Source organism: Perkinsus marinus, assembly GCF_000006405.1.
Source record: "Perkinsus marinus ATCC 50983 genomic scaffold scf_1104296975926, whole genome shotgun sequence".
NCBI classification, from domain to species: Eukaryota; Perkinsozoa; order Perkinsida; family Perkinsidae; genus Perkinsus; species Perkinsus marinus.
In genome coordinates, this window is record NW_003200605.1 from 404183 (window position 1) to 430727 (window position 26545).

General features: G+C 48.0%; 5 protein-coding genes across 5 annotated transcripts; 3 read left to right on the forward strand and 2 right to left on the reverse strand.

Moving 5' to 3' along the window:
- Positions 1–3402: 3402 nt before the first annotated feature.
- Positions 3403–6940, forward strand: Pmar_PMAR004547 (hypothetical protein; the record flags this gene model as incomplete). Its single annotated transcript, XM_002765043.1, has 11 exons — positions 3403–3549; positions 3595–3739; positions 3789–3870; positions 4745–4791; positions 5129–5231; positions 5277–5359; positions 5652–5782; positions 6000–6104; positions 6162–6238; positions 6293–6454; positions 6503–6940. 11 exons carry the CDS (start codon positions 3403–3405, stop codon positions 6807–6809), a joined length of 1389 nt encoding a protein of 462 aa, XP_002765089.1. The 3' UTR covers positions 6810–6940.
- Positions 6941–8221: 1281 nt separating this feature from the next.
- Positions 8222–10521, reverse strand: Pmar_PMAR004548 (carbon catabolite repressor protein, putative; the record flags this gene model as incomplete). The annotated part of the gene is made up of 6 exons (XM_002765044.1): positions 10318–10521; positions 10119–10229; positions 9959–10072; positions 9788–9907; positions 8434–9743; positions 8222–8384 (listed from the first exon to the last, which is right to left on the reverse strand). Exons 1-6 carry the CDS (start codon positions 10348–10350, stop codon positions 8222–8224), a joined length of 1851 nt encoding a protein of 616 aa, XP_002765090.1. The 5' UTR covers positions 10351–10521.
- A 5179-nt stretch (positions 10522–15700) lies between these two features.
- On the forward strand, positions 15701–16546 carry Pmar_PMAR004549 (hypothetical protein; the record flags this gene model as incomplete). Its single annotated transcript, XM_002765045.1, has 4 exons — positions 15701–15811; positions 15872–16048; positions 16302–16427; positions 16496–16546. 4 exons carry the CDS (start codon positions 15701–15703, stop codon positions 16544–16546), a joined length of 465 nt encoding a protein of 154 aa, XP_002765091.1.
- A 185-nt stretch (positions 16547–16731) lies between these two features.
- Positions 16732–18320, forward strand: Pmar_PMAR004550 (serine-threonine phosophatase 2C, putative; the record flags this gene model as incomplete). The annotated part of the gene is made up of 9 exons (XM_002765046.1): positions 16732–16937; positions 17049–17164; positions 17270–17395; positions 17441–17509; positions 17559–17669; positions 17722–17868; positions 17916–18040; positions 18090–18212; positions 18258–18320. 9 exons carry the CDS (start codon positions 16732–16734, stop codon positions 18318–18320), a joined length of 1086 nt encoding a protein of 361 aa, XP_002765092.1.
- Positions 18321–19350: 1030 nt separating this feature from the next.
- On the reverse strand, positions 19351–22185 carry Pmar_PMAR004551 (brca1-associated protein, putative; the record flags this gene model as incomplete). Its single annotated transcript, XM_002765047.1, has 13 exons — positions 22052–22185; positions 21900–22007; positions 21626–21849; positions 21124–21220; positions 20932–21079; positions 20728–20886; positions 20604–20680; positions 20439–20557; positions 20288–20396; positions 19913–20072; positions 19732–19866; positions 19586–19688; positions 19351–19533 (listed from the first exon to the last, which is right to left on the reverse strand). The coding sequence occupies exons 1-13, from the start codon at positions 22158–22160 to the stop codon at positions 19351–19353; spliced, it is 1731 nt and encodes a 576-aa protein (XP_002765093.1). The 5' UTR covers positions 22161–22185.
- Between the last annotated feature and the right edge of the window lie 4360 nt (positions 22186–26545).

Genomic DNA, 26545 nt, shown 5'->3' on the forward strand with positions numbered 1-26545 from the left:
CCCCCCAGAGTTCTGGGATGACCAACAATCCGACTCGCTGGCCCGTCGGTCAAGGCTGCTCTACTTAGTCACTCACGACTTCACTCCGCCACTTGACGACCCGTTATTCACGGATGATGTCAACAACGATGCGATCCTCAGTTTCCTCACTGGTCGGGGCTTCACCTATTTAGAGGCGATCGAACAGGACGGGACGATATGTTCTTTCGGCGTCTACCTCTTGTGTGTCTGGAGATTCTACAGATCTAAAACGGCAGAGCTCGGGAGGTTGCGTGACAGAGTCGTGAGGTTCGCCTACAGAGCTTCACCCTGGCACACCTGGCCGTGATCAGTACTTGAGAACATCCAAAGTAACATTGCCAATTCAACGACTATCTTATGATATAAGTGCACTTACGTTTTCATCGATTCGTACCACGTACAAGTTCTGCATTTCTCTTTATAGTAGTAATATTAGTCCAGTGGTTAACGTGGTCAGCCGTGATCGGAGAGGTCGCCGGTTCGATTCTCCTACATTATTCGACATTTATTATTTACGTCTTGTTGTATCGCCTTGTATACAGTCTGCCACAGCAAGGTGTTGAGTTAATACCATTCTGTTGCGCATTAAGGTCTTTACAGTCTTCGGTGGACCATCGCATTCAATAGGGTAATCTGCGACAGCGAAGCGCCACACGTGTATGTGGAATTGTCGGTGCCATGCTCTACTACAGCTCATCATAGCAGTCCATGTCAGCATTAACCATCGATATCTTCCAGTAGTCGCATATTGCCAAACGGTTGAGTGCCCTGATGGAATGCTTATTGGCAATTGGGATGTATCTCTCGGCAACTGACAGGGAGCTGTAGTCATACCTATAGCCTTTGTACCATGCTACCCTCCTCAATGATAAGTCAACAATGTCGGCGGGCCTTTGCAACTAAGAGGAGCTCAAAAGCCCGGCAAAGGGTCTTCGATATGAAGGTTAGTAAAAATGCCCCAACTAAGGTAAATGGCGTGGACTGCTTCCCTCCACATGGAATTTGCACTCATGTTCACCAGCAGGTCTCGAAATTTAGCGCTAGAGCGTATAGTCATCATCGTCGTAGGAAAACGTACAGAGGAAGACTTATTCTGAATGGCAAACACATTTTGGAAGATCACACATATATAATATGACTTCAATATTGGAGTTTCACGACCCGCTTTACGTGAAGTGGCGTAATTTTCTGTGAAAAACGCGATGTGCAGTAGTCGTGGAATATATTCCTCACCAGTGCTTTTCCATATCACTAGGGTGGTGAAACTCAATTGACCTATTCACTTTGAATGATGAAGCGAGTCGTTGTAGGCGCGATGTGCTTATCGAGCAATTGAGGAGGAGTTCCGAGCGCTCAGGCGCGACCGCAAGTTGAAAAACGAGAACCGACCGTTTGGGTTAACTGGCAGGAGGTTTGCATTTTGAACTGCATGGGCAAGTTTCTGGTCACCTTCGGGTAGCGTTGCCAGCAGGGGTCTGCTCAGTGTTGGAGTAGGAATATATGCTCGCTTTCCTCACCTGAGCTCAGGAGTACCCTATACAGTGTTGGAGTAGGAATATATGATGGCTTTCCTCAGCTGAGCTCAGGAGTTTTCTATACAGTGTTGGAGTAGGAATATATGATTGCTTTTCTCAGCTGAGCTCAGGAGTACCCTATACAGTGTTGGAGTAGGAATATATGATGGCTTTCCTCACCTGAGCTCAGGAGTTTCTATACAGTGTTGGAGTAGGAATGTACGCTCGCTTTCCTCACCTGAGCTCAGGAGTTTCCTCACTAATTATTGGATTTTATATACAAATTTGGGTAGGAGTGTTCAGAAGCCAACTTTAGTCTGCCGACATTTTCTCAAATTTTCCATATCGTCACCGACATATGTAGCCGAACGTATGCATATCTTCTCACACTGGGGGGAATCTATGTTGCTTTCCCTCACCTGAGCTCACAAGTTTCCTAACTATACTGTGAGAATATACAAGATTTACGGTGAAAGTCTACAAAAACCAACCATAATTTCCCAAAATTTTCTCAAAATTTTTGATATCGTCATCAGAGCATGCGGTTGACCATGTGCATGTTTTTTCAGATTTTCAGTTCTAAATAACTATATTAATATTAACGGATCATAATATCTATATATTCCCCCTTAATTGGAAATATATACTTATCAACCTAATTGGATATCAGTCATAGTTAAAATATATACGATAACGATACTCTCATGTCCTCACCCCCGTTGCGCCCCCATCATCGCCCTTCCTGTCGGCCTGCTGCCACAAGAGACCCTCTCGCTCTGCCGTTGTTGAAGGAAGAGGAAGAAGAAGAGGATTTGGAGTGTGGTGGTAGTCAAGGCCGACGGAGCGACGCTGGTAGGGTCGGTAGTATTGGTCGTCCTCCATCCTATCACGCAGATTCTGTACCTCTGGTGAGCACAGTCTCTAGTGTGGCCCTCGAGGGCACGCCAGAGAGCTCTACCGGCAGGAGTTGGCATCAGCAGGAACGATCCTATTCGACAACGTCTCCTTTTATGCCCAGTAGAGCGCCGCCTCCACGATCGGCTACCACTCTCACGGGGAATACTGTGCCTCAAGTACTACTACAACCTATAGAGCGATTCTCAGTGGTGTAATTCAACACCCGATTTCCTATTGTTGGTAGGCCCCTAGTCCGGAGCTCAGTAGCCACCCTGCTACCAACACTGCTAGGCCACAGCTCCGACATCAACAGACTTTCCCTCTACCTTCTGCAGCTCATATACCCTCAGAAGTATCTTCACTAAAAACCACACCTATTCCCGTCTGCCCTGTAGTGGTGGAAGGCGCTGAGTGAGCCGCTTCCTGGGTAGAATTTCCAATTATGATCTCCCAACGCAGTTTGGGAATATATGTGTGGTTTTTCCAACTGAGCTTGGAAGTCTCCTCACTATATTATGAAAACCTACATACGACTTTGGGTAGAAGTGTACAAAAACCAACGAGAATTTTCCAAAATTTCCTCAATATTTTTGTCAACACTGTAATGTCATAATAGCATATGAGTCCTTCTCTTTTGGTGTTGTCACCGGCCTTGGACGATGATGCTGTTGGTTCGATCAGGACAGGCCCTACTCAGCGAAGCATAGAGAGGAGGAATCTAAAGCTCTTCGTACAGGGGGACCGACGTAGTTTGATATCAGCTCGAGGAAATCTTAATGTCCATCGTCTGATACCATACATAACTAAAGTAGTTTGAAATGAAGGGTGCAGGATGCCGGAATCGAACCCGGGACGGATGGTGGATAACGCTGCCGCGCTCAGGTTTACCTGAATTGGCTCTATGATACTTTCCCTTCCATCATCCGGCTGAAGTGGCACACCATTTTCTTTCTTGTTATTATTATGTAGGATGCCGCCACCGGGGTTCGAACCGGAGATCTTCCTTGCTAGATACATCATCGTCATATTGCTGTACGCCATCTGTTTCTGGTCATTCGATAGTAATTTTGTCTGCACTAATCACGTACATGATTTTGGTGACTACTACTTCTTCGTCGTAAGGCCCTTCCTAGGGTCATCCTAGGGTCACCCTTGCCCTTAGGTCCAAACTCTGTTCACGATCGGCTACGGTGGAAAGGAGCCACTCTGTTTCGTCACCAACGTTGGAGTTACTATAATATCGATTCTCGGCCTACTGCAGCATACAGCTCTAACGGGGATCGTCTTTGCCAAATTCACATTGGACAGTAGCAGCCCCTTTCTCCTCGATTGGTGCCCCTTAGGGTTTCCCCTCAGGCTCTCGCGACCTGGCCTGTGCTTTCTCGACTCGTCTCTTTGCCATACCACCGTGTGAAGATTCTTTTACTGCTCTTGGAGGGTGAGCATCGCTCCGCTCTTAGTAAGTGCATCATTTCTGTTGTTATTAGAATCGATTCAACTCACCCGCAATCGGCGGCCCACAGCGTTGCAGGGGACAGTGAACATGTCAGACTGTGCTTTAGATTCGTTAATGTACTATGATGGAAAATATGCACATTGTCAACTACATGTGTTGGTGACAATATGAAAATTCTGAGGAAATTTTCGGGAGTTTCTGTTGGTTTCTGTAAATTTTTCTACCCGGGAGGAAAACTTCTGAGTTCAGCGGAGGAAAGTGAACATATGTTCCTACTCCAGCGCTGACGCTGAGAATAACAACGCTTGGGCTGCAGTTTGTTTTCTCTTCTCAGGAGGGTGGCGGGATGGAATTATATAGGTAGTCGCTTGAAGTCACCTGTATCCACAGTGTGAGAAAATATGCGCATGCTCAACTACATGTGTCGGCGACAATATAAAAATTCTGAGGAAATTTTTGAAAATTTTCATTTGTATGTTTACATTTCTACCCTAGTTCGTATGGGTTAGAAACTCCTCAGCTCAGCTGAGGAAAGTGAACAAATATTTCAACACTGAGTCGACGCTCTGAAGGAGCTCCCAAACGAGGGCAGCCTCTTTCTTTCGTGTCGTATCACCAAGGCAGTGCGGGAAAGTATGCGCATCGTCAACTACATATGTCGGTGGCAATAGGAAGATTTTGAGGAAATTCTGCGAAGTTATCATTGGTTTTTGTATATTTCTGCCAGATCTCGTATATGAACTCGTTCATTTTATGAGGAAACTCTCAACTGAAAAAAGCTAAAATATATTCCAACACTGAGCTCAGGTTTTCCATCGGCACTTCTTCCACGTGTCGATGCGTCTATTCCTGATAGAGCACCATCCGGCCTCAGAGGACAACTGGAGCTGTCCAACAGTGCAGGTGAGGGAAAACTCTTTTTTTATCACAGCATTGAGACGGTGCTGTAGGAGCTGCACTATTTCGATACGTCCATACCGTTGGAATTTATGAGCCTCCCTGTGGAAGTATGCGCCTATATTCCCATTGAACGGTTGCCGTTGCTGAACCAAGCTGATGTTCTCGACGATGATGAGGAGGGGGAAGAGGCTGGTAGAGTTGCTGTATGCCGCATCGGTGTTGGAATTGGGAGTTTATATATGAATTTATACAGAAACCAATGAGAATTTCCGTAGATTTCATGTCGTAGACCGCACATGCAGTTGACCATGTGCATCTCCCCCATCCATACTGTGGTCAGGTACTCCCGGTGGCCGCAGCGTTGTATCAGGGGCCATCGCTGAGGGGCCTACAAGCACTTCCACTGTTGGTCAGCATTTCTGGGTCCGCCACTTCAGTGAACAGTAAGTGTGGTAATTGGTATATGATCGGCTCCTTCTGGTAAACAGTTACAAGGTGGCGAGGCAGATGAGTGGAGCCCCACCGATGGCCCTCCCGCATACGATGCCCGTTGCCCCCAATATTTGGCCCAGTACTACCACACCAAGGTCTGCCCATGGCGGTGACCCCATAACGCCACAGTAGGAGTCTGGCCTCAGTCTCCCTTTCTCTTCTCCAATGGTTGCTTGTATGGAGTGTTGTAGTAGGCGAGGAGTAGCGACTCCTCGACGGTCGTACGCCGCCTCGTCTGTTCGATCATCGTGCTTGAAGACAGTGCCCAGTAGCTTTGAACTGGTCTGCACGCTTGAGTTCACTGATGCTACTACTGGTGACCCCACGGGCTCATTATGGGGGATGGCAGCCTGAGATGCCTCTATGATTAGGTCATGAGATCAGTGCGAAGAAGTCCTGGCCGTTGACAGACGTGACGTGGCTACCACCAGGCACGGATATTAGTATGTGTTGGATGAGTATTGTGCAACGTGTTGGCAACACGGGTGTTTACAACGTCGATGTATTCACTACTACTACTACTACTACTACTACTACTACTACTACTACTACTACTGCTACTACTACTACTACTACTACTACTACTACTACTACTACTACTACTACTACTACTACTACTACTACTACTGCTACTACTACTACTACTACTACTACTACTACTACTACTACTACTACTACTACTACTACTACTACCGCTCAAGTTGATCGATTTTCCTCAGGTCAGCAATCTCGATTCCATCGCCACGTACGACTACGAGGACTCCGAGGCCTGTTCGTCCTTTGGTGGCACCTCTTCATACGGTGTGCAGTCCCCGGAACGAGAGGTGTTGTTGTTGTTATTAATACTATATCGCATGACCTACTGCCCTGCTGGGACTCAGGTGGACTTCTCTAAGTCTAGCCCTGAGTTCAGTGTTGACACCTCTTTGGTGAATCACGTCTCACGACCGACTGTCAGGTGAAAATGCACCTGCTCGGAATTGAACCAGGGACCACCCATCTTTGCTCTTAGTCGTGTTTGGAGTTCGGCGGCCACGGCTGAGGCTGCAAAAGATGAGGAATTTCCCGATCCGACGTGGAACATACGTTTGGGAATTTACCGTGGAGATTTCGAGGCCTCTCCTGAGAAGGATGATGAAGGGGATAATAAGCTTGTGAGAAGAGATAACGACAGGTCGCATCTTGAGTATTGCAATTCGACCTCAGCAACTGTCGACGTCAGGTTATCGAGGTTACGCGGCGGAGTGTCCAACAGGTGGTTGAGCGCTGAAGATCCGAAGAGTCTTTTGTCATCGAAGACTGTTGGCAATGAATTCTCACAGTCGAATGTCACGGCCGATGTCACTAGTCGCAGTGCGGCGGCTATTCTGAGCAACGCGGCTGCGGGCTCAGCCTCCAGAAATCAGCGGTATATGCGGTCCAGAACGATGAGCAACATTGGGGAGATAGGCTCGCGATTCTCTGTTGGGAATCGCAAGCAATCGCAACGTCGTGCCTTTGGTGCCGGACTCGTCGATAGCCTAGATTGAACCTGCGTGCATTGTTGTGTTGCCCTATTTTTCCTCTGCTATAAGTGCGTTTATTCCTATTCTGATATCACTAGATTGATGCTGACAAGACGCCTCTGATGTTGATCTCTTTTACTCTAGTGACACGTCCATGCCTACATGATATGAGGTTTCCGACATTCCTTGGTCATTGTGTTCGATACCATCTCAATCTCAACTGCTGAGAGATCTCGAGTGATGGTCTCAAGGAGAGGCGCGTGGTGCCAATGGAAAAATTCGTGGTGAATTACACAAGGCAGTCAAGAAAATACTGCGTCCGACATGAAACCGTCTTCTATAGTGTTCCCTGATCTGCTACGCCCACGTACTCAAGTGCCGAGCAGTCCTTGCTCACTGCATCGAGATCGTTTATAAAGCCAGCAGTTCTTTGTTGGGGTATCGCAACTCACGGTTGGCGATAGGAGAAGACAGACGAAGTGGCGAAGGCTATCGAGTGGTTGGTGTTCGTGTTCGGCACAGTAGTTTTGTTGGAGGAGTTCCCCCCAGAAGGAACTGCATTGTGTTGATATCTCCAGCCTTCGACAGCTGCTCACACTGAAGAATACGATGAAGTCCCAACCGTACGCTGTGGTGAATACACACTTTTGCCATAGTCTTAAGACATTCATAAGGAGCTCATGCAAACGCCTATGATAATGGAAGCACTCGAACGTTTATTGGCTGATCCTTCTGATGCACTGCTTATCGCCTAAGGGGCCTCAAGTCTTCCTGCTGAGGCCTTTGCTGACTAAATCACGAATCTGGTAAAACAGCTCATTTTTCACGCGGACGAAGCGTGAATGTCGAGATGTTGATCATTCGACCAAGGAAGACCCTCTGGGGAACACATCCCCGAGAAGTAATGCACCAACGCTGTTGGTGGCTGGGTGGACATTATCGACCACATCTCCCACGACCAGCGTTATCGTAACGGTAATACCGTTGTCTATTGAGGTGTCCAACTATCTTTTCTAAGACTGGTGTTGAGTCCCGCAAGTTCACCACTGAGTTCGAGACGCTCTTATTAATTTTTGCTTGACTGGAGCAGTCTACAGATGATGTACATTCGCTGGCACTTGTCTAGTTGTTCAACGAGTGTAGGATTGCCTCGTGATGTACAGGCCTTAGAGATGGGCCTGGGAAGCAACTGGTGACATGCTCAACCTCAACAATAGTCTTGAAACCCTCGCATTTTTACCAGCAACCTCATCAACGGAGTTCGTGAAAATAGCTTCCGAGTGATTATACGGAACCCGCAGAAATTATGGTATGAATTCAGCACGAAAACACTCCCTCTATTTCCTGGCTGGAATCATATTCACCCAATCCTCCTGTTCGCGTCTTATGAACGCAACACTGTCATTGCGAAGCGGAAACGATATGCAGGGGTTCATTCAGGGTGAAATCGCAAACTCAGTGGCTATCATAACGTGATCACTGCCATAGCATTTGTATGGCAGACCACCATTGCAGGCTTCAATATCATCATCAGTAAGGCCAGGCAAGCTCCACACAGGCGTGAGACGAGGTGTGTAGAATATGTAGTCCAACACGGCCCTGATAAAGGCAATCCTATAACACAAATGGGAGACCTCAGAAGGCTTACTTGAAGTTGCATACAGCGTTAGTGTACTGTGGAAGCTCTGTGTGCCGTAACCCGTTGATGCCATGATGGAGTTCGATGCCAAGGTCCATATCAACCTTCTCAGGCTGCATCCGTTTCACCTCGCCTGCCAAACCGAAGAGCTCATCCCCTTCCCCCCATTCCGGTTCGTCCACGAGGACCTCATGATACGCTGACTCATCGACTGCTTCGTCCACATCGGCGCAGTCTTGTGAGTCCCACTTGAACTGCGGGCCATAGTACCAGTCTTTATGGTTGCTTGCTAAGCCACCCGAACTGAGGTACTCTACCACTCCACTATCGGGGAAGGAGTTGAAGTCACCGCATATGAAGACGTTGGCCCCTTCGAATTTGTCCAGTTCGCGCTTGACGGCCATTGCTAGCAGGTGGGCCTGCAGAAGCCGCACGTGGGTGGCATTACGGTGAAAGAAGAGATGAGTGTTGCCAATTACAAACACATTGCCACTCTCCTGGCGATCACGCAATACCAGGACCTGCCCAGCTGTGCCGAGGTTATCAAAGACGTCAGCGAACATGTCCACTTGACCCCACTTATGCTGAAGTTCAGACAACTGTCCTTCACTAAGCTGAGCCTTCACACCAGTAGATGCCAAGTCCAGAGCGATCTCGTCCAACATCTCGAATCGATCATGTCTATATGCAATAGCGCAACCCTCTCCCTTGTTGCCGTTCTTCTCGACGAACCTCACAGTGTATTGCGGCAACACTTCACGAACGGTTTCGACAAACCTCGGCTCGGCCTCTTGGAAAGCGAATACGTCAGCCTTCACATCCATCAGCTCACGCATCAACAGCGGGCATCGATACTCCCATTCGAGCACCTCTCGACAGGACTTCACGTTACGATACATGACCTTAGTGGCCAAGGGCGTCCGAACATAACGCTGGGCGAGGACGTTGAAACTCGCCACCCGAATATGGTTCGGCGGTGTGACTCCTAGAGGCTTGGGTAGACGCCTGTCACGGAACGTTCCCTTGCTGGGTGACGGACGGACGGGCCGGCTCGGGTCAGATTCAGCTTGGGGGAGACTTCGACAATCGCTATGATAGGCTGAGACCAGCAGCTTCTTTCCTATGAGCTCTTCCCCAGGCGTGAAGATCCTGCCCGAATGGACGAGCTCCTCACTCTCAGTTGTTTTATATTCGTATACGACTTCTTCAGGAGTTGTGTTACTGCACTCTACCAGTGGAATTATGGGATACTCGGCGAAAACGAAGTACTTTAGGGCAACAGATGTAACCAGTGGGGGATTCAGAAAAACTGAGTAGACCTGAGAAGATGAGAAAATGCGGTTCGAAACTGCTAGTCTATTACGTGTTCATTGACAGTGATCTCCTTCGTGGATCGACTGAGCTCAGCAAGAGTTGTCGTGTTGACAGAGGAGTCCGTGGAGGCAAGCTTATTGCCTTCCTTATCCGACCATTGTATTCGGACCTGCAGCGGACGCCTCCCTAAGCCGTCTCCTCCCAATGTGTTGCCAATTACTTTGTTGCCATGCTCCGACTCGTCCACTGGTGGAGGCCCTTTCCTCTTCTTCAACTTCCGCTTGTCACCAATCCCATACGCCTTTTCCACACTCAATTGCATACGTCTTAATACCTGCATAACGTCCAATGCAATCCAACACTCATTATTCCCAACGAACCTGATCCATGGTATCCGATGAGTTCCTGTTGAATGTTAGTCTCTTGCCATTTACTCTCATCAGTATTACAACGCTGCTGCCGTCCTCCGATATAACCGCAGGGGATGATGCCTGGCATAAAGGGAGCATCCTATTCACTGTCTTGGGTGTATCTCCCATTACACATGATGATGTCCATTGATACCACGGCCCAACTCACTTTTGCGTCAACTGCTGTAGTTGTTGTTGTCATTGTAGCTAGTCTAGTTAATCCCAGAAGTCCAGAATGTGTGGGTGGGAAAATAAGCTGATTGAGGAGAACAGATGATGACGCTGTGGTGATGGAAGTTAGTTTTGTAGATGCTCTGCACGGTAGTGGACGTAAGAGTCGCGGCCAGGCCAGCTGCAGCAGCAGGATGGGGCGAGAGCAAAAAGCAAAGCTGCGAGTTGAAAACACAAGTGAAGGGTTTGCTCGCAAGGTGAGGGTGTTATGTGGACTTGAAATCGCGGAGTGACAGTCAACTCCCAAGGCGTGAAGGCCCTGATCAATGCTTCGACCATCTATTCCTGCCGGAGAAGTGTGGCTTGCAGTAGTAACGCGGATCGGATCTGCACTTCGGTCCCCGCTGGAATAATTCATTCGCTTAGGCTCCTGCTGACAGGGGCTGATATTCGTGGACCTTAGGAATCAACTCTTGGGTTCATTTGCTTCCTTGTTCTCTTGTATTGCTCGACATTCCTCAACTCGGGTAGACAGTGTTCCACCGTAATCGGCGGCGGTTTAGGACCTCCGGCTCGCGCAATAACGTGATCGATTATGGTGTTGTATGATGTTACTAACATCATGTTAGTCTCCCCACTAGCAGCAACAGGTCTGTTTCACGTCACTCCTAGCAGAACAAGGCAAGATAGACCTTCGAAAGGTGTTGTAGTATGTAGAAGACTTAACTCTGCCGTGCGAGCTCGTCCCAAACAGATGAGTCCGTTAAACTCAAGTACGCACGATTTCTTCTACAGATATTAGAGCACGACCTTAACAGTGGTCCATGATGGACCGTCCATCTACTTAACACGAATCGTGTCCTCTACACGGTCGAGGCTTGATTATATTAGGTACTGATCGGTTGCATGTGAGAAGCACTGCAACCACATGCTAGACTCTGCTGAACAGCAGGTGGATAAATGAGAGGATCCTTTCACGCCAGTCGGTCGATCATCAGTATACTCGTTAGTTTTGTTCGTCCGACCTGACACACGGTTCATGGTACACTATAGAGTATACCATGCACCGTGTGTTGGATGATGCCTGTTGCAAATTCTTTCATCCGAGTTGTGACCTGACTGTCCCAGATCTGAGCACTCGAGAACACGAGGAATGCGTTGCTCAACATCAACTCATTATTCACGCATGTTAGAATGGACATGCATCAGGTGTAAAGCATCTAGGAGCCGATCACAGCCTCCTTCACCGAGGTTCCTGCAACTTCTTGGGTCCTGTACCTGAATGCGTATAATGAACGGTTAACTCTTAGTGATGGTGGTCGGTAATTTGGACTTCGGGCTTTCGATTGTGAGACGCCGACTACTGTCTTTCACCTCCCTTGCTCGATGTCCATCTCCTCCCGCGGCGGCGTCTTGTCCACGAGCTTCTTCAGCAGGTAGATCTGTATGCCGCTGGCGATCAGACCGATTATACTGATCCCCAGAAGGAGTCCAACCAGTTTTACTGAGCAGCCCGCATCGTCCGCACCGACGCTGCCAGCTGGCGAATCTTCCGCAGCCTTGGGAGCACTGAGGATGGGACAAGTGAAATCGATGCGACAAGCCTTCATCCCTTACTCTTGCGTAGGGCTAGCAGTTGCTGGACTAGTCGTTCCCTCGATGACAGGGGTCGAGTTCAACTGCCCGACCGCCGGAGTGTAACTTCCTGGCGGCTCGAGGGTGATGCTCGACCAGTCGATACCAACTGCGGCTGGTGTGGATCTTGGATCGTCAAGCACGATGCCTGATAGATCCACACCAGCCGGGGTCGGTGTCGGAACTAGTGCAGGCTCGATAGTGATCTTGGTCCAGTCTATGTCGCCAAATGCCACGGCAGCAATAACGAGAATACTTGCGAAGGTTTGCATAGCAAGCTGAAAGTGTACTACAGGAAGTGAGCTGCAATGATAATCTAAATCACATGGCAATCCCGCACGACCGTCCTCCTTGTTTTTGCGACCCGTGATGCACGTTTCGTGCAAGTCGCAGCAGACAAGTGCTACCAAGGCTGCAAGGTGCACGGTGCTCAATTTCCATGCCGCCCTGGGTCTTCGGATCGTGAAAAAATTGAGCAGTGTTGAATCAGTACTCTTGCTAGAGATGTATCCACCGGTCTCGAGGGGAAGTCGGACACTTGGAACAGCATGTGGTCCAAGAACCGTTCCGAGGGGTACGAGATCCGTACATGCGTCTTACTTATCTACGAATCATAGACTCTGACACCTTATCCTCTTGATATACGGGCGCCATTATCAGTTATGGATCTTTAGTGGTGTTGGAAGTTGGCATTTATAATTTCTAACTCTGCAATGTCATGCTTTCACGATGGGAGTTTCACCGATGACATCTTCTTGATTTCCTTGAAGCGTACTGCGTTCAAGACTTGAGTAAGAAGTAGCAGGTCGCATTGACAAGCAATGATTTAGTGATTCATGTTATTCACGGTCCGCTCCCCACTGCTTGGGCATGCCTTACCGTCCGCCATAAATAGTGTTTACAATTAAGAAACGTGCATTGCGTCACGGTGAGCCATAGGCATAATCCCTCAGCGAACTTGGAGGGTATGTCATTTTATCTGAGGGATAATGCCATGTGAAAAGGTTAGGTCACTGACCACTTTACGAAGCACACTGCGGATTTGTGGGCGCTTCGGTCAGGCCGTTGTACACTCTGTGTATTGACGGACTCTGTACTACAAACTTTCTAGTACAAAGCCCAAGTTTTATCTTCATGTCAATCTCTGCGTAGCCTTCACAGGGCATTTTGCCACCATGACGGCGACTTGCGTGATGACTCCCCTACCACCGCATTTAAGGTCCCAAGTTCGATCGGTGCCGTCAGCAGTGGAGGAAGTTGCCGGATCGGTCGGAGTATACTAAAGGGCCTTTAGTAAAGGCTACACCACGCCAAGGTTACCTCAGAGGGGTATGTGGGTCCCACATTGTGGGAAGTCCTTGCTGAACGCACACATCATCATCATACACGTGCTAACATATTTCCTGACATGCGGGACGGTGGCACGTACCACAAGGGAAGTTCGAGAACCTAGGGGTACGAGCAGCGAGGGCACTCGGCGTGGGCCGGAACTTTTCCTGCGGGTCATTGGATTGGCAAGACTGTTGCAAGTGTAGTACACCTTTTAAAGACCTATTTCGCGTCAAGTAAGATTAGTTTCGGAGGACACACAAACATCCTCGCCAAGATAGGCCTGCGAAAGGTGTTGTAGTATGTAGAAGACTTAACTCTGCCGTGCGAGCTCGTCCCAAACAGGTGAGTCCGTTAAACTCAAGTACGCACGATTTCTTCTACAGATATTAGAGCACGACCTTAACAGTGGTCCATGATGGACCGTCCATCTACTTAACACGAATCGTGTCCTCTACACGGTCGAGGCTTGATTATATTAGGTACTGATCGGCTGCATGTGAGAAGCACTGCAACCACATGCTAGACTCTGCTGAACAGCAGGTGGATAAATGAGAGGATCCTTTCACGCCAGTCGGTCGATCATCAGTATACTCGTTAGTTTTGTTCGTCCGACCTGACACACGGTTCATGGTACACTATAGAGTATACCGTGAACCGTGTGTCGGATGATGCCTGTTGCAAATTCTTTCATCCGAGTTGTGACCTAACTGTCCCAGATCTGAACACTCGAGAACACGAGGAATGCGTTGCTCAACATCAACTCATTATTCACGCATGCTAGAATGGACATGCATCAGGTGTAAAGCATCTAGGAGCCGATCACAGCCTCCTTCACCGATGTTCCTGCAACTTCTTGGGTCCTGTACCTGAATGCGTATAATAAACGGTTAACTCTTAGTGATGCTGATCGGTAATTTGGACTTCGGGCTTTCGATTGTGAGACGCCGACTACTGTCTTTCACCTCCCTTGCTCGATGTCCATCTCCTCCCGCGGCGGCGTCTTGTCCACGAGCTTCTTCAGCAGGTAGATCTGTATGCCGCTGGCGATCAGACCGATTATACTGATCCCCAGAAGGAGTCCAACCAGTTCTACTGAGCAGCTTGCATCGTCCGCACCGACGCTGCCAGCTGGCGAATCTTCCGCAGCCTTGGGAGCACTGAGGATGGGACAAGTGAAATCGATGCGACAAGCCTTCATCCCTTACTCTTGCGTAGGGCTAGCAGTTGCTGGACTAGTCGTTCCCTTGATGACAGGGGTCGAGTTCAACTGCCCGACCGCCGGAGTGTAACTTCCTGGCGGCTCGAGGGTGATGCTCGACCAGTCGATACCAACTGCGGCTGGTGTGGATCTTGGATCGTCAAGCACGATGCCTGACAGATCCACACCAGCCGGGGTCGGTGTCGGAACTAGTGGAGGCTCGATAGTGATCTTGGTCCAGTCTATGTCGCCAAATGCCACGGCAGCAATAACGAGAATACTTGCGAAGGTTTGCATAGCAAACTGAAAGTGTAACTACAGGAAGTGAGCTGCAATGATAATCTAAATCACATGACAATCCCGCACGACCGTCCTCCTTGCTTTTGCGACCCGTGATGCACGTTTCGTGCAAGTCGCAGCAGACAAGTGCTACCAAGGCTGCAAGGTGCACGGTGCTCAATTTCCATGCCGCCCTGGGTCTTCGGATCGTGAAAAAATTAATATTCAACAGTGTTGAATCAGTACTCTTGCTGCAGATGTATCCACCGGTCTCGAGGGGAAGTCGGACACTTGGAACAGCATGTGGTCCAAGAACCGTTCCGAGGGGTACGAGATCCGTACATGCGTCTTACTTATCTACGAATCATAGACTATGACACCTTATCCTCTTGATATACGGGCGCCATAATGGCGCCGCCATTATCAGTTATGGATCTTAAGTGGTGTTGAGAGTTGGCATTTATAATTTCTAACTCTGCAATGTCATGCTTTCACGATGAGAGATTCACCGATGACATTTTCTTGATTTCATTAAAGCGTATTGCGTTCGAGACTTGACTGAGAAGTAGTAGGTCCCATTGACAGGCAATTATTTGGTGATTCAGGACCTGAATCACCAAATAATTGACCTGAATTTCAGGTTATTCACGGTCCGCTCCCCACTGCTTGGGCATGCCTTACTATCCGCCCTGAATAGTTTTTACAATTAAGAAACGTGCATTGCGTCACGGTGAGCCATAGGCATAATCCCTCAGCGAACTTGGAGGGTATGTCATTTTATCTGAGGGATAATGCCATGTGAAAAGGTTAGGGTGCCACTGGTCACTGATCAACTTACGAAGCACACTGCGGATTCGTGGGCGCTTCGGTCAGGCCGTTGTACACTCTGTGTATTGACGGACTCTATACTACGAAGCCCAAGTTTTATTTTCATGTCATGTTTATTTTCAAACCCGAACAACCCGAACCCGATTTCCCGGTATCCAGCGAGTTTCATTTGGACATAGCAGCCATTTTGCGGATGATGGGCTGCCACTACGAAATCGAGGTAGTTTAGCTGGTTGGGCTGTCTTCCAGGTTATCGTTGGTTGACTATGTAGCATTTTAGGACAAGGTCATGCCCTTCATACTGGACGTCACTATAACCGCGAACGAGGCAGCTCGGGTAAACTCAGAGGAGGCTGCTCGTGATGGCATCGAGAAAGAAGAGCGAGCTAGTCGCGTGGTGGAGTGGTTGAAAGCTCAACAGCGGTTGCAGTGTGTTAAGATCATGCTCATACTTACTGTCAGTTTCTGAACTCAGTGTTTCGTGAAGTCTGTTGGTCTTTACTTGGGTCGGATGATTCCGTATTGTAGGTCGATGCTTTCCATGTCGTTCGACAAGTCTGTAGGTAAAGTAGTGATTGTTGTCGTTCAGAGCCACTCTAGGTTGGGGGGTTGCAGCACTTGACGATCAGGAGGTGGATCGTTCTGTTGCAGCAGTTAAGCTCTTTGAGAATTAGTAGGGAGGAAGAGGCGACCACTGCAGATGCACACAGACAGCAGAGTTCCAAGGTTGCCATCTGCTGCCGATCATGTCAGGATGGACTACTCCCTGGGCTCTTCGTCAGAAGCACTCTGTTGAGCAGATCAGACTGCTGTTGCTGGATATATTGACTCTGATGGTGGGATAATCAATGATCCGATGGTAGGGTGAAGGGCGAGCTCTATTCCCTCTTTAGAGTGTATGCAGGTGAAGAATCGAGACACCAGTCCCAGCGGCCTCCAGAGGTGGAGTGCGTAGAACCCACATTTGCCATATTTTGCGTACCATCGTCGATTTTCGTGGCGCGCGGTAACTGTTGATGTGTCGGTCCGATATTGATACCATGACCACGCTGAATAGCGACTATCTTTCGTCCCAACTGTTATTGAGTTTTAGTCCAGGAGGGACTGTCGATCTAATAGGTCACTCTGGTTTGTAAGTCGATGTCGTCATCATGTCTGAGGGAATGTGTTGAAGATGAGGAGGAGGAGGAGGAGTTCACACCCCTCCACAAGGCTCGGCTACATGAGCCTACTGCTGTACGGGGCGTGGGAGTGGCTGATGATATTGGCGGTAGGCCTGACATGGAGGACTCCTTTGTGTTCGTGGATGGATTTGGCGGCAAGAGGAGCTCGGCATTCATGGCGATGTAGGCGGGGTGTGGTATGGCGATGGGCCGGAATTGTCAACGTCTATATCAAGTGGAAAATTAACCATAGAATCCATTTACGTTTCTGAATCGGAAATGCAGTAAGCTTAGATACGATGGGCATGGTGGGAGGCGATGTGTTGATTTTGTATGCAAACGGTTACACCAGAAGTTGCTGGAAAATTTGACGCTAGAGCCCCCTCCAGAGCAGGAAGAAGTGGAGAAGGGTGATAAGCCAGGCCCATCGCCGTGGTCGACTATGTCGTTCCAAACGGCGATGTCAACAGGTAGAGGTGCGCTGTTGTCGCTGATGTCGCAGTGTCGAATGCCAGGCTCAACCTTGGGTGCGTCTATTCCTGTTCGGCGACGATATATGTACGCCACGGAGGCTCTTGTTAATGCCTATACTCAGACTGACGAGGCATTTCGGAATGAGCTGCAGTCGTTGGAAGGCGGATGTATGGCAACTCATACCACTCCTCCTTCACTTTTTCTCTCTATAGGCACTGCTGTGACCTGTCTATTGCAATATGAGTTTGGTGGAGATAGGACTATTTATTGTGCTCATGTTGGTAAGGAGTCGAACGAGGCACTACTGATGACCAGCCGTAACGCCTTCAGGAGACTCAAGAGCTGTACTGTGCAGAGGACGGAAGGCACTACGACTGACTAGTGCTAGTGATCATAAGGCTACTGACCCAGTAGAAGTGGCACGAATTACTCAAAAAGGAGGCAAGGATTAATCGGGCTCATGCTGTGGCAGAGAGCTGTGGTGTCGACGCAGGTATAGTGGTGAATGACAGAGTTAATGGAATGCTGGCAATAGCCAGGGCCTTGGGAGACTTCCGCTTGAAACGAACGATATCAGCCCAGATGGTGGCGCGGGCGGCGGAGGCTCGAGAGAAGGGCGAGGAACTCCCTCCAATTCTTGGTAGTGCGTACTACTACTACTCCTGAGGGCGGAGCTTGGGTTAGCAGGTAACGTTACTGATATAGTATCTAACATACCGGATGTGTCCAGTATTGTCCTTAAGGAGACACTGGACCACTTCTTGATACTGGCTTGTGATGGGGTATGGGACGTCGTATCGGATCAGGAGGCGGTAGCCCAATGACTGTGGTAATTTCGTGGCGCGCGAAATGTGGCAGCAGGTTGATCTGATATTGGAGGTCTTATCGAAGCTCACCCAAGCTCAGCTGTCCATGGCAAAGAATGAGCAAAAGAAATGTCCTCTGCGATGCGGAAATGTGGCTCAGATAGCAGCCACGGCGCTGGTCAGTAGTTCTTCCATAGCAAGGGGTAGTGGTAGTGTCTGGCAGGTAGAGGAAGCCTTGAGTCGTGGTAGCATGGATAACGTTACTGTGATGATAGTACTATTGTAAGCTCTCATCATCGTCATCATCGTCATTACATGCTTATACACTTTAGCACGTACACTAATTATCCAGTACCACAATCACGTTGTTGAGCTCAGTATGGTCACAGTTCTTGTCATCTACCTTCGTGATTCTGAAGATACTCTCATTTTTTGCGGGGTGGATTGCCAAAAAAAGACTTCATTTCTTTGTACTGATGCTGTTGTGTAGAGTGAGGCGAGTATCCGATACACAGAATCGACGCGACTTAACTATCATCAGCAAATCACCTTCATTAACGTTCATAACAAGCGCGTGTAATAGATGCTATTTAAAAGCTTCAATGGGAAATTCCCTGTGAGAGCATCGCACTGATTCAGTAATGATCCCCGGCATATATATGACTAGAGAACAGTAACAGTAAGAGGAAGCTTTTGCTAGTGAGTCCCCTACCGGTATGATCAGGAAACGAACCTCGTGCTGGTCGGCACAGCTGGGTTAAAAGCGAAGTCTCGAAGGCTACCAAGTGTTCTCGGTGCTTCATAAGGAATGTTTCTGTGAGTTTAAAGTCCAACGCCTACAACAACACGGCTTAGTTAGACTCGCATCGCTGCACATTAGCTCCCAAGAGATCAGTTTTAGCCGTTTAAATTGTCTACTTTCATCGTGCCATTGAGTCTTGCCTCTGCCAATGTACTTCCTTTCCTCTGAAGAATGTTTGATTGTCACTATACCACCTCTACTCGGAAGTCATGGTGATTTTCCTCCAAAACCCGCCCCACCACGACTATATAGATAAGTTTGCACACGAATAGAAACAACATCCCTTGTCTGGTTCGAACAGGTGCTAGTGGCCAATCTGAGATTCCCAATAGATTTGCCCTTACAAGTCCGTATTTCATCGGATGTTAGTTACCACACTGTCAGTAAACTACAAAAATCCAAGCATTCTCTTTCTGCGGAAACCAGCAGATATAATTGTACACAATGCATTTGAATGGTAAGCATCAAGTTTAAGCAAAACATAATACAACGTCAAGAGCCACTCCCCAGTCAGTCAACGTCGGCCACGTCGAGCACGCCGATTTCCAGCATTCTGCGCTATGACGAAACTGCCCTGTACGTCGGCATCAGTAGCGCCCGATTTCTGGACTTGGGCTCGCATGCTTAAGTACTGCTTTAAATCATTGATTTGCTCTCGAAGGTCGGCCTTCTCATCGTGGAGCTTCTTCGTCCGAACCTGTACAGTGATACCCCATACCCTCTACACTGAGCTGTTGAATGATACTCACCGTCGAAGCTATTTGTCGCCGTTGCAGATCTTTCTTCAGCCGAGCCACTTCTTCACGAAGTTGTCGTCTTTTGTCGTCCAAATCGCTGCAATCAACACGTAACCTGACATGAACACCTCCCAGGCCCTCCGTGCCGCAGAGCTCACCGTTCCAATGAAGCCTTGATATCCTCTTCCTCTGACCTAAGCTGAGCTTTGTCTTCCTCAACACTATCGAGCTCATCCTTAGCATCGCAGAGTCTCGACAGTACTTCATCACGTTGACCAGTGGCATTGGAGTAGCTGACGTCAACACACTGCCAACAGGCACGGGTTGGATCGCGCGGACCTCTCTCTATTTCGTGCGCGAATTTCCTCAAATATTTCCTCGTAATGTTGCTGCTGCGACTCCTGCAGGGTAGCATACACCTCGTTGAACTCGGACATGATATTTTCCTCGTCTCCTTGCAGTATTTTCTTCGCAACATGTTTGACCTTCTTACACGAATCTACCACGGCAACTACTGAGTACTTTCCCCCAGTGTGGGAAAATATGCACATGGTCAACCACGTGTGTTGGTGACAATATAGAGGTTCTGAGAAAATTTTGGGAGATTCTCATTAGTTTCCAAATTTGTACGTAAACTCTTTAGTTAGTGAGGAAACTCAGCCGAGGAGAGCAACATATATTCCATCACTGAATTCCCCCGCCTTTCCTGAGCACCTTTGCTATCATCGCTGCCCTCACCGTCGGCACAGCCATCTTGAGAGGCCCTGCCTGTGAGCCCAACGTAGCCGCCTTCAGAGAAATCAAACACCGACTGAGTGGAGACCTGACAAGCAAAATTAACAGCGAATTCAACGACCTTGAGTACCTGCATGGCAAAGGCGTGATCAGACTCCAGGAAGTGGGCATATGCATGAGTATAGTGGTGGCGGTCATCCGCCAAGAAGGTTTCCTCGATTAAGCTTGGATACCCTTGAGTGTCACAACCTAGAACAACCCCACTATTCTCCCCTGCATGACGATAATGCATTACAGCCTATAAAGCCACAGACTAGACAAACCATCAACTTCATCGCATCCGCCTCCCCACACACGTCACAGCTACTACATCTGAGAAAAAGAGATATGCAAAAGAAATCTTTACAAAGTAGTCCCACCGTGACGGGTATTGCTGGAAGCGACATACTGGACATGACCTGTCACACCATTTCGAGAGGCACTTCCAATGGAAACTGTGACCGCATAATATCGTCAATGCAACTCCACCGCCTCCACAGGATGCCTGCCCGCCAGTCGAAGTCGCACTGGGAGAGTACCTTGAAGCTCACGAGGTGACTAAGGAGGAATATTGTGTTTTTTACAATAGTGGATCGAGACATATACTGCATTGATGGTCTTTGGTGAGAACTGGCGCGAAGAGCTGTACCGGTGCTAAGACGTCATCTACGGATTTCGAGATGGCGCCATCAATACGGCAACCAGTGACCTCCAGCAAGGGCAGGGAACTACCTAAGTCGCCACGTGATGGCTATGCGGACACAGAAGAGTGCTACTGGCTCCTCCGACAAGCTGCCTGGCGTTGGCGTGGGAATCTGACCCTCCTACTAGGACTAGGAGTAGATAAGACTCAGGGTAGGGCCCATGCAGGACCTGATGACCAGGAAAGGGGAATATCTAATGCTATTATATTTCCGCCATTGGTATGCGGAGAGAGAGCTACATATACTATAATAATGAGCAAGCAACTTTTGGACGCTTTGATTGACGAGCTCTACTTGAAAGCCATATCCCCCTATGTCGAGGAACTTTGCAGCTGTATGAACTAAGTCTGATTAAGCCTTAAGCAGGCATCGGACTATAATCACAACAATAACTATTGTTTTATCATGTTGGATTATACCTCTATGTTATTTTACTCTAATAATAGCACATCGTATTTATTACTTTAAAGGAGGATATATGATACATAATATGTTTATAAACTATGGTAATGTATAGTGATGTTGTTGGAGGTCATTCGATGTAGGAGCACGATGTAAATCCTCCCTTACTAACCTTATACTGCTCAACTCCAGCCTGATAGGACTCCCATATTGCCACGACCTCTGTAGGAGGAGTGTCCTTTGGCACTGACGGGCACAATAAGACAGTTGGTTCGAAGCCGTCATAGTCCACCGACACACCACCACCAGCAGCAGCAGTAGATGATGATGATGACGACGACGATGAGGACCGCCCCGTCTTAGTATTAAAGTCAAAGTCGTGGACGTAGATCAACCCTGAGACCTTCGAAGATATCATCACTTTGGTCAATTTCTCTAAGGCTCACCCGTGCTCATGTGAACGCTAGGGTTGCCAGCCCAGAACTCGTATTTCTCGGTAATAGTCATTGAAGGCGCGTGTTGTTGGTGATGATGATAGTCACGTGAATGGGAACCTGCGTGACAAGGATTCAATTACTCATAAGATGCGTATTGTTACTTGCTGATTGACTACGTTGTCGAGTGTTGGTGAGTAGAGCGGGATCCAACGACATTCCAGAGGAGGTTGGAGGTGGAGAGGACGAGGATGGTACTGATCTAGACGGCATTATATGATGATCATGAAGCTGTAGCATTCAGGTCTCTACTAGGCAGTGTAGGAGGATATGTACATGTAGTATGCTCAACTACATGTGTTGGTGACAATATGAAATTTCCTGAGAATTTCTTGTTGGTTTCCGAGCACTTCTACCATAATTCGTGTGCAAACTTGAGTAAACAATGAGGAAACTCCTAAGCTCAGCCGCAGAAAGCAAACGTATATTCCACTACTACTTGTTGATATGCACCTCATTAACGCATATTTCGCAGTTCTCAGAAAAATGAGTTCAGTCGGGAAATCTCATAGTCCCAACATATGACTCAATTCCGTCGTAAGTTGGTCCCCGAAACTGATCGGAATTGGGATTACTTTAACGGTGCTAATGGAATCGATCATCCTATTACAGTTGCAAGATCAAAGCTACAATCACTGGGAGGGAAGTAGTCCTTTGAAAAATGATTTTTCAAAAATCTAGTTATGGCCGTATGTCGCCCTTGCTGGGACAAGGTTCACTGCCTCGTCAACTCGGCACGCCATCTCCCGTAGTGGTTGTATGCTACATCGTCAACTTCAGCTCCCCTTGAGGGTCCGCTCATTTGCCACCTCCATCAAACTCGCCAGTGGCAAAGAGCCCTACCAAGGTGGAATGTTTGAACGTGGCTAGCGAGAAAGAGAATATGGAGAGGGACCGGGAATCGAACCTGCGACCTGATTCCTCATTCTACAATGAGGAAATAAATCCGGCCGGCGGGCCTCCTGTCACCAACGACCGGGCCTGCTGACACCAAAGAACTCCAACGGCCTCCCACGGCCTCCCACTATCTCCCACTTTCTCCCACTTTCTCCCACACGCGACCTACGGTCGCGGCGATGTCTAAGGGGGTGCGCGGCCTACGGCCGCGCCGGGTTCGCTTTGTTATAGGCCTGGCACCGACGATACCCACCGCTTTTGCCTCCATGTTGGTTGCGTCGCGCCCCGCGCATTTTCTCGCATTTTTCGTGCATTTGAATATCTCATGAAAGACTGTGGTCCAATCCTTTTAATCTGCCTTTTTCCCATATAGTGAGTTTCAGGCTCTATTTTCACCATAGATCCAAGGAGCTTCCCATCCCACAAATATATGCTAGTCTGAGGACCCATAAGGCAGCACAACGGTTGCCTAACTCATAATGTTAAGCTATGATAGCTGTTCGTCTGAGGCGGGAATTTCGCTCAAAACCTCGAATGATAGGTTTCGAGGGTATTCGTGCGTTTGAAGGAAGGTTGGACACTATGCTGTAGCTGAAGACTATCACAGAAGACGGTTAGATGTAGGTTAGAAAACGAGGTAAATTTCGGAGTTAGGATAGTCGAGTTGGAGTGGAAGAAATCTCTCTAGCTCGGTTCCTTATCCAGTTCAGTTTGTATCCTCTCTAAGAATGGCAGAAACTTTCTTTCAGAAATGGCGCAGCTCTCGCAAACGGTGGCAGTTTGCTGTTCTCGTACAATAAGGATGTGCTTGTGTTCGACCACACATTGCGACAATGCGAGGTGTGCTGGATCGACAAGATGGATAATTACCTAGTACTGAGCACCTTACTCTTGGATTTCTGCATTGCTCTCTCCCATAATGGGATGTTGTCGATTCAGAACCCGCCGTGGTTGTGGTGGATGTGGTATCATGATGGCTTGGGAATATACAGGGTGATGGAAAAAAGGGCCTACCCCTCGAAATTTGTCAGCGTATGTGTATATCAGATTAACTCTGGTACTATTTTGAGAGTCTCGACGAGCTCTCTTCAGTGGTAGCTGAACCAATTCCAGATTTCTCATACTCGAGAAGTCATGACGATATGGAGAGAGCCGTGTATGGGGAAAAGTGCTGGCAGATACCATCTCGGAAGTGTTTCCGTGGTCTATCGATGGTCCAACTTCAGCGATGTTCAACGATATTTCAGATACTGAAAAAGTGCTTCCGTCAGCATCTCTCTCTATATACGGCTTTTCCCGTCTCGTCATAACTCAGCAAGTGTTGAGGTTATGCGTGCAGGTTCGTAGCCGTTTCACTTTACAGCTACATTTCCCCGTGCGGAATTCGTCTTTTTGTGATATGCTATTGAGTTTCTGCCGCTTTATCGGGAGCAGTGTGGTCCGAGTTTGTAATATTGCTATGTCGTAAGTCGTTCTCAAGTCCGAACACGGAACACTTTCCTTCACAAGATTTTTAGCTCTCGCCGATTGTCCTGAATACTCTGAATATTAGGGTTATGCATATGAAGGGCTGCTCCTTGATGGATAGAGTTATCACGGTCGTTGCAGAATTCAACCATGGTTACAGCCTACTACACCATCTCAAGAACTAGTTAGTTAAAACCAAGACCAAATTAATATTTTCCAGAGCAAAGTATTGAAAGCCCAGAACGATTTCGTCACCTAGACTAATGGAACCGAAAACCCCATTGACTTTGCCGCAGTGATACTTGATTCCGGAATTGCAACCCGATTAGTTTATATGATATAGTTGAGACACTGCTGAGGGTCTATGCCTCGGCTCCAGATCACCAAACACAATTACCGATACTCTACAAGTGATACTTGATTCCGGAAGTGCAACCCGATGAGTGTATATGATATAGTTGAGACACTGCTGAGGATCTACCACTCGGCTCCAGATCATCAAACACAATTACCGATACTCTAGCAGTGATACTTGATTCCGGAATTGCAACCCGATAAGTTTATATGATATAGTTGAGACACTGCTGAGGGTCTATGCCTCGGCTCCAGATCACCAAACACAATTACCGATACTCTACAAGTGATGCTTGATTCCGGAAGTGCAACCCGATGAGTGTATATGATATAGTTGAGACACTGCTGAGGATCTACGACTCGGCTCCAGATCACCAAACACAATTACCGATACACTAGCAGTGATACTTGATTCCGGAATTGCAGCCCGATTAGTGTATATGATATAGTTGAGACACTGCGAAGGGTCGATGGCTCGGCTCCAGATCACCAAGCACAATTACCGATACTCTACAAGTGATACTTGATTCCGGAATTGCAACTCGATTAGTGTATATGATATAGTTGAGACACTGCTGAGGGTCTATGACTCGGCTTCAGATCACCAAACACAATTACCGATACTCTACAAGTGATACTTGATTCCGGAAGTGCAACCCGATGAGTGTATATGATATAGTTGAGACACTGCTGAGGGTCTATGACTCGGCTCCAGATCACCAAACACAATTACCGATGCTCTAGTAGTGATGCTTGATTCCGGAATTGCAACCCGATGAGTGTATATGATATAGTTGAGACACTGCTGAGGATCTATGACTCGGCTCCAGATCACCAAACACAATTACCGATACACTAGCAGTGATACTTGATTCCGGAATTGCAGCCCGATTAGTGTATATGATATAGTTGAGACACTGCTGAGGGTCTATGCCTCGGCTCCAGATCACCAAACACAATTACCGATACTCTACAAGTGATACTTGATTCCGGAATTGCAACCCGATGAGTGTATATGATATAGTTGAGACACTGCTGAGGGTCTATGCCTCGGCTCCAGATCACCAAACACAAATACCGATACTCTAGCAGTGATACTTGATTCCGGAATAGCAACCCGATGAGTGTATATGATATAGTTGAGACACTGCTGAGGGTCTATGACTCGGCTTCAGATCACCAAACACAATTACCGATGCTCTACAAGTGATACTTGATTCCGGAATTGCAACCCGATGAGTGTATATGATATAGTTGAGACACTGCTGAGGGTCTATGGCTCGGCTTCAGATCACCAAACACAATTACCGATACTCTAGCAGTGATACTTGATTCCGGAATAGCAACCCGATGAGTGTATATGATATAGTTGAGACACTGCTGAGGGTCTATGACTCGGCTTCAGATCACCAAACACAATTACCGATGCTCTACAAGTGATACTTGATTCCGGAATTGCAACCCGATGAGTGTATATGATATAGTTGAGACACTGCTGAGGGTCTATGGCTCGGCTTCAGATCACCAAACACAATTACCGATGCTCTACAAGTGATACTTGATTCCGGATTTGCAACCCGATGAGTGTATATGATATAGTTGAGACACTGCTGAGGGTCTATGGCTCGGCTCCAGATCACCAAACACAATTACCGATACTCTAGCAGCGATGCTTGATTCCGGAATTGCAACCCGACTAGTGTATATGATATAGTTGAGACATTGCTGAGGGTCTATGACTCGGCTCCAGATCACCAAACACAATTACCGATACTCTACAAGTGATACTTGATTCCGGAAGTGCAACCCGATGAGTGTATATGATAAAATTGAGACACTGCTGAGGGTCTATGACTCGGCTCCAGATCACCAAACACAAT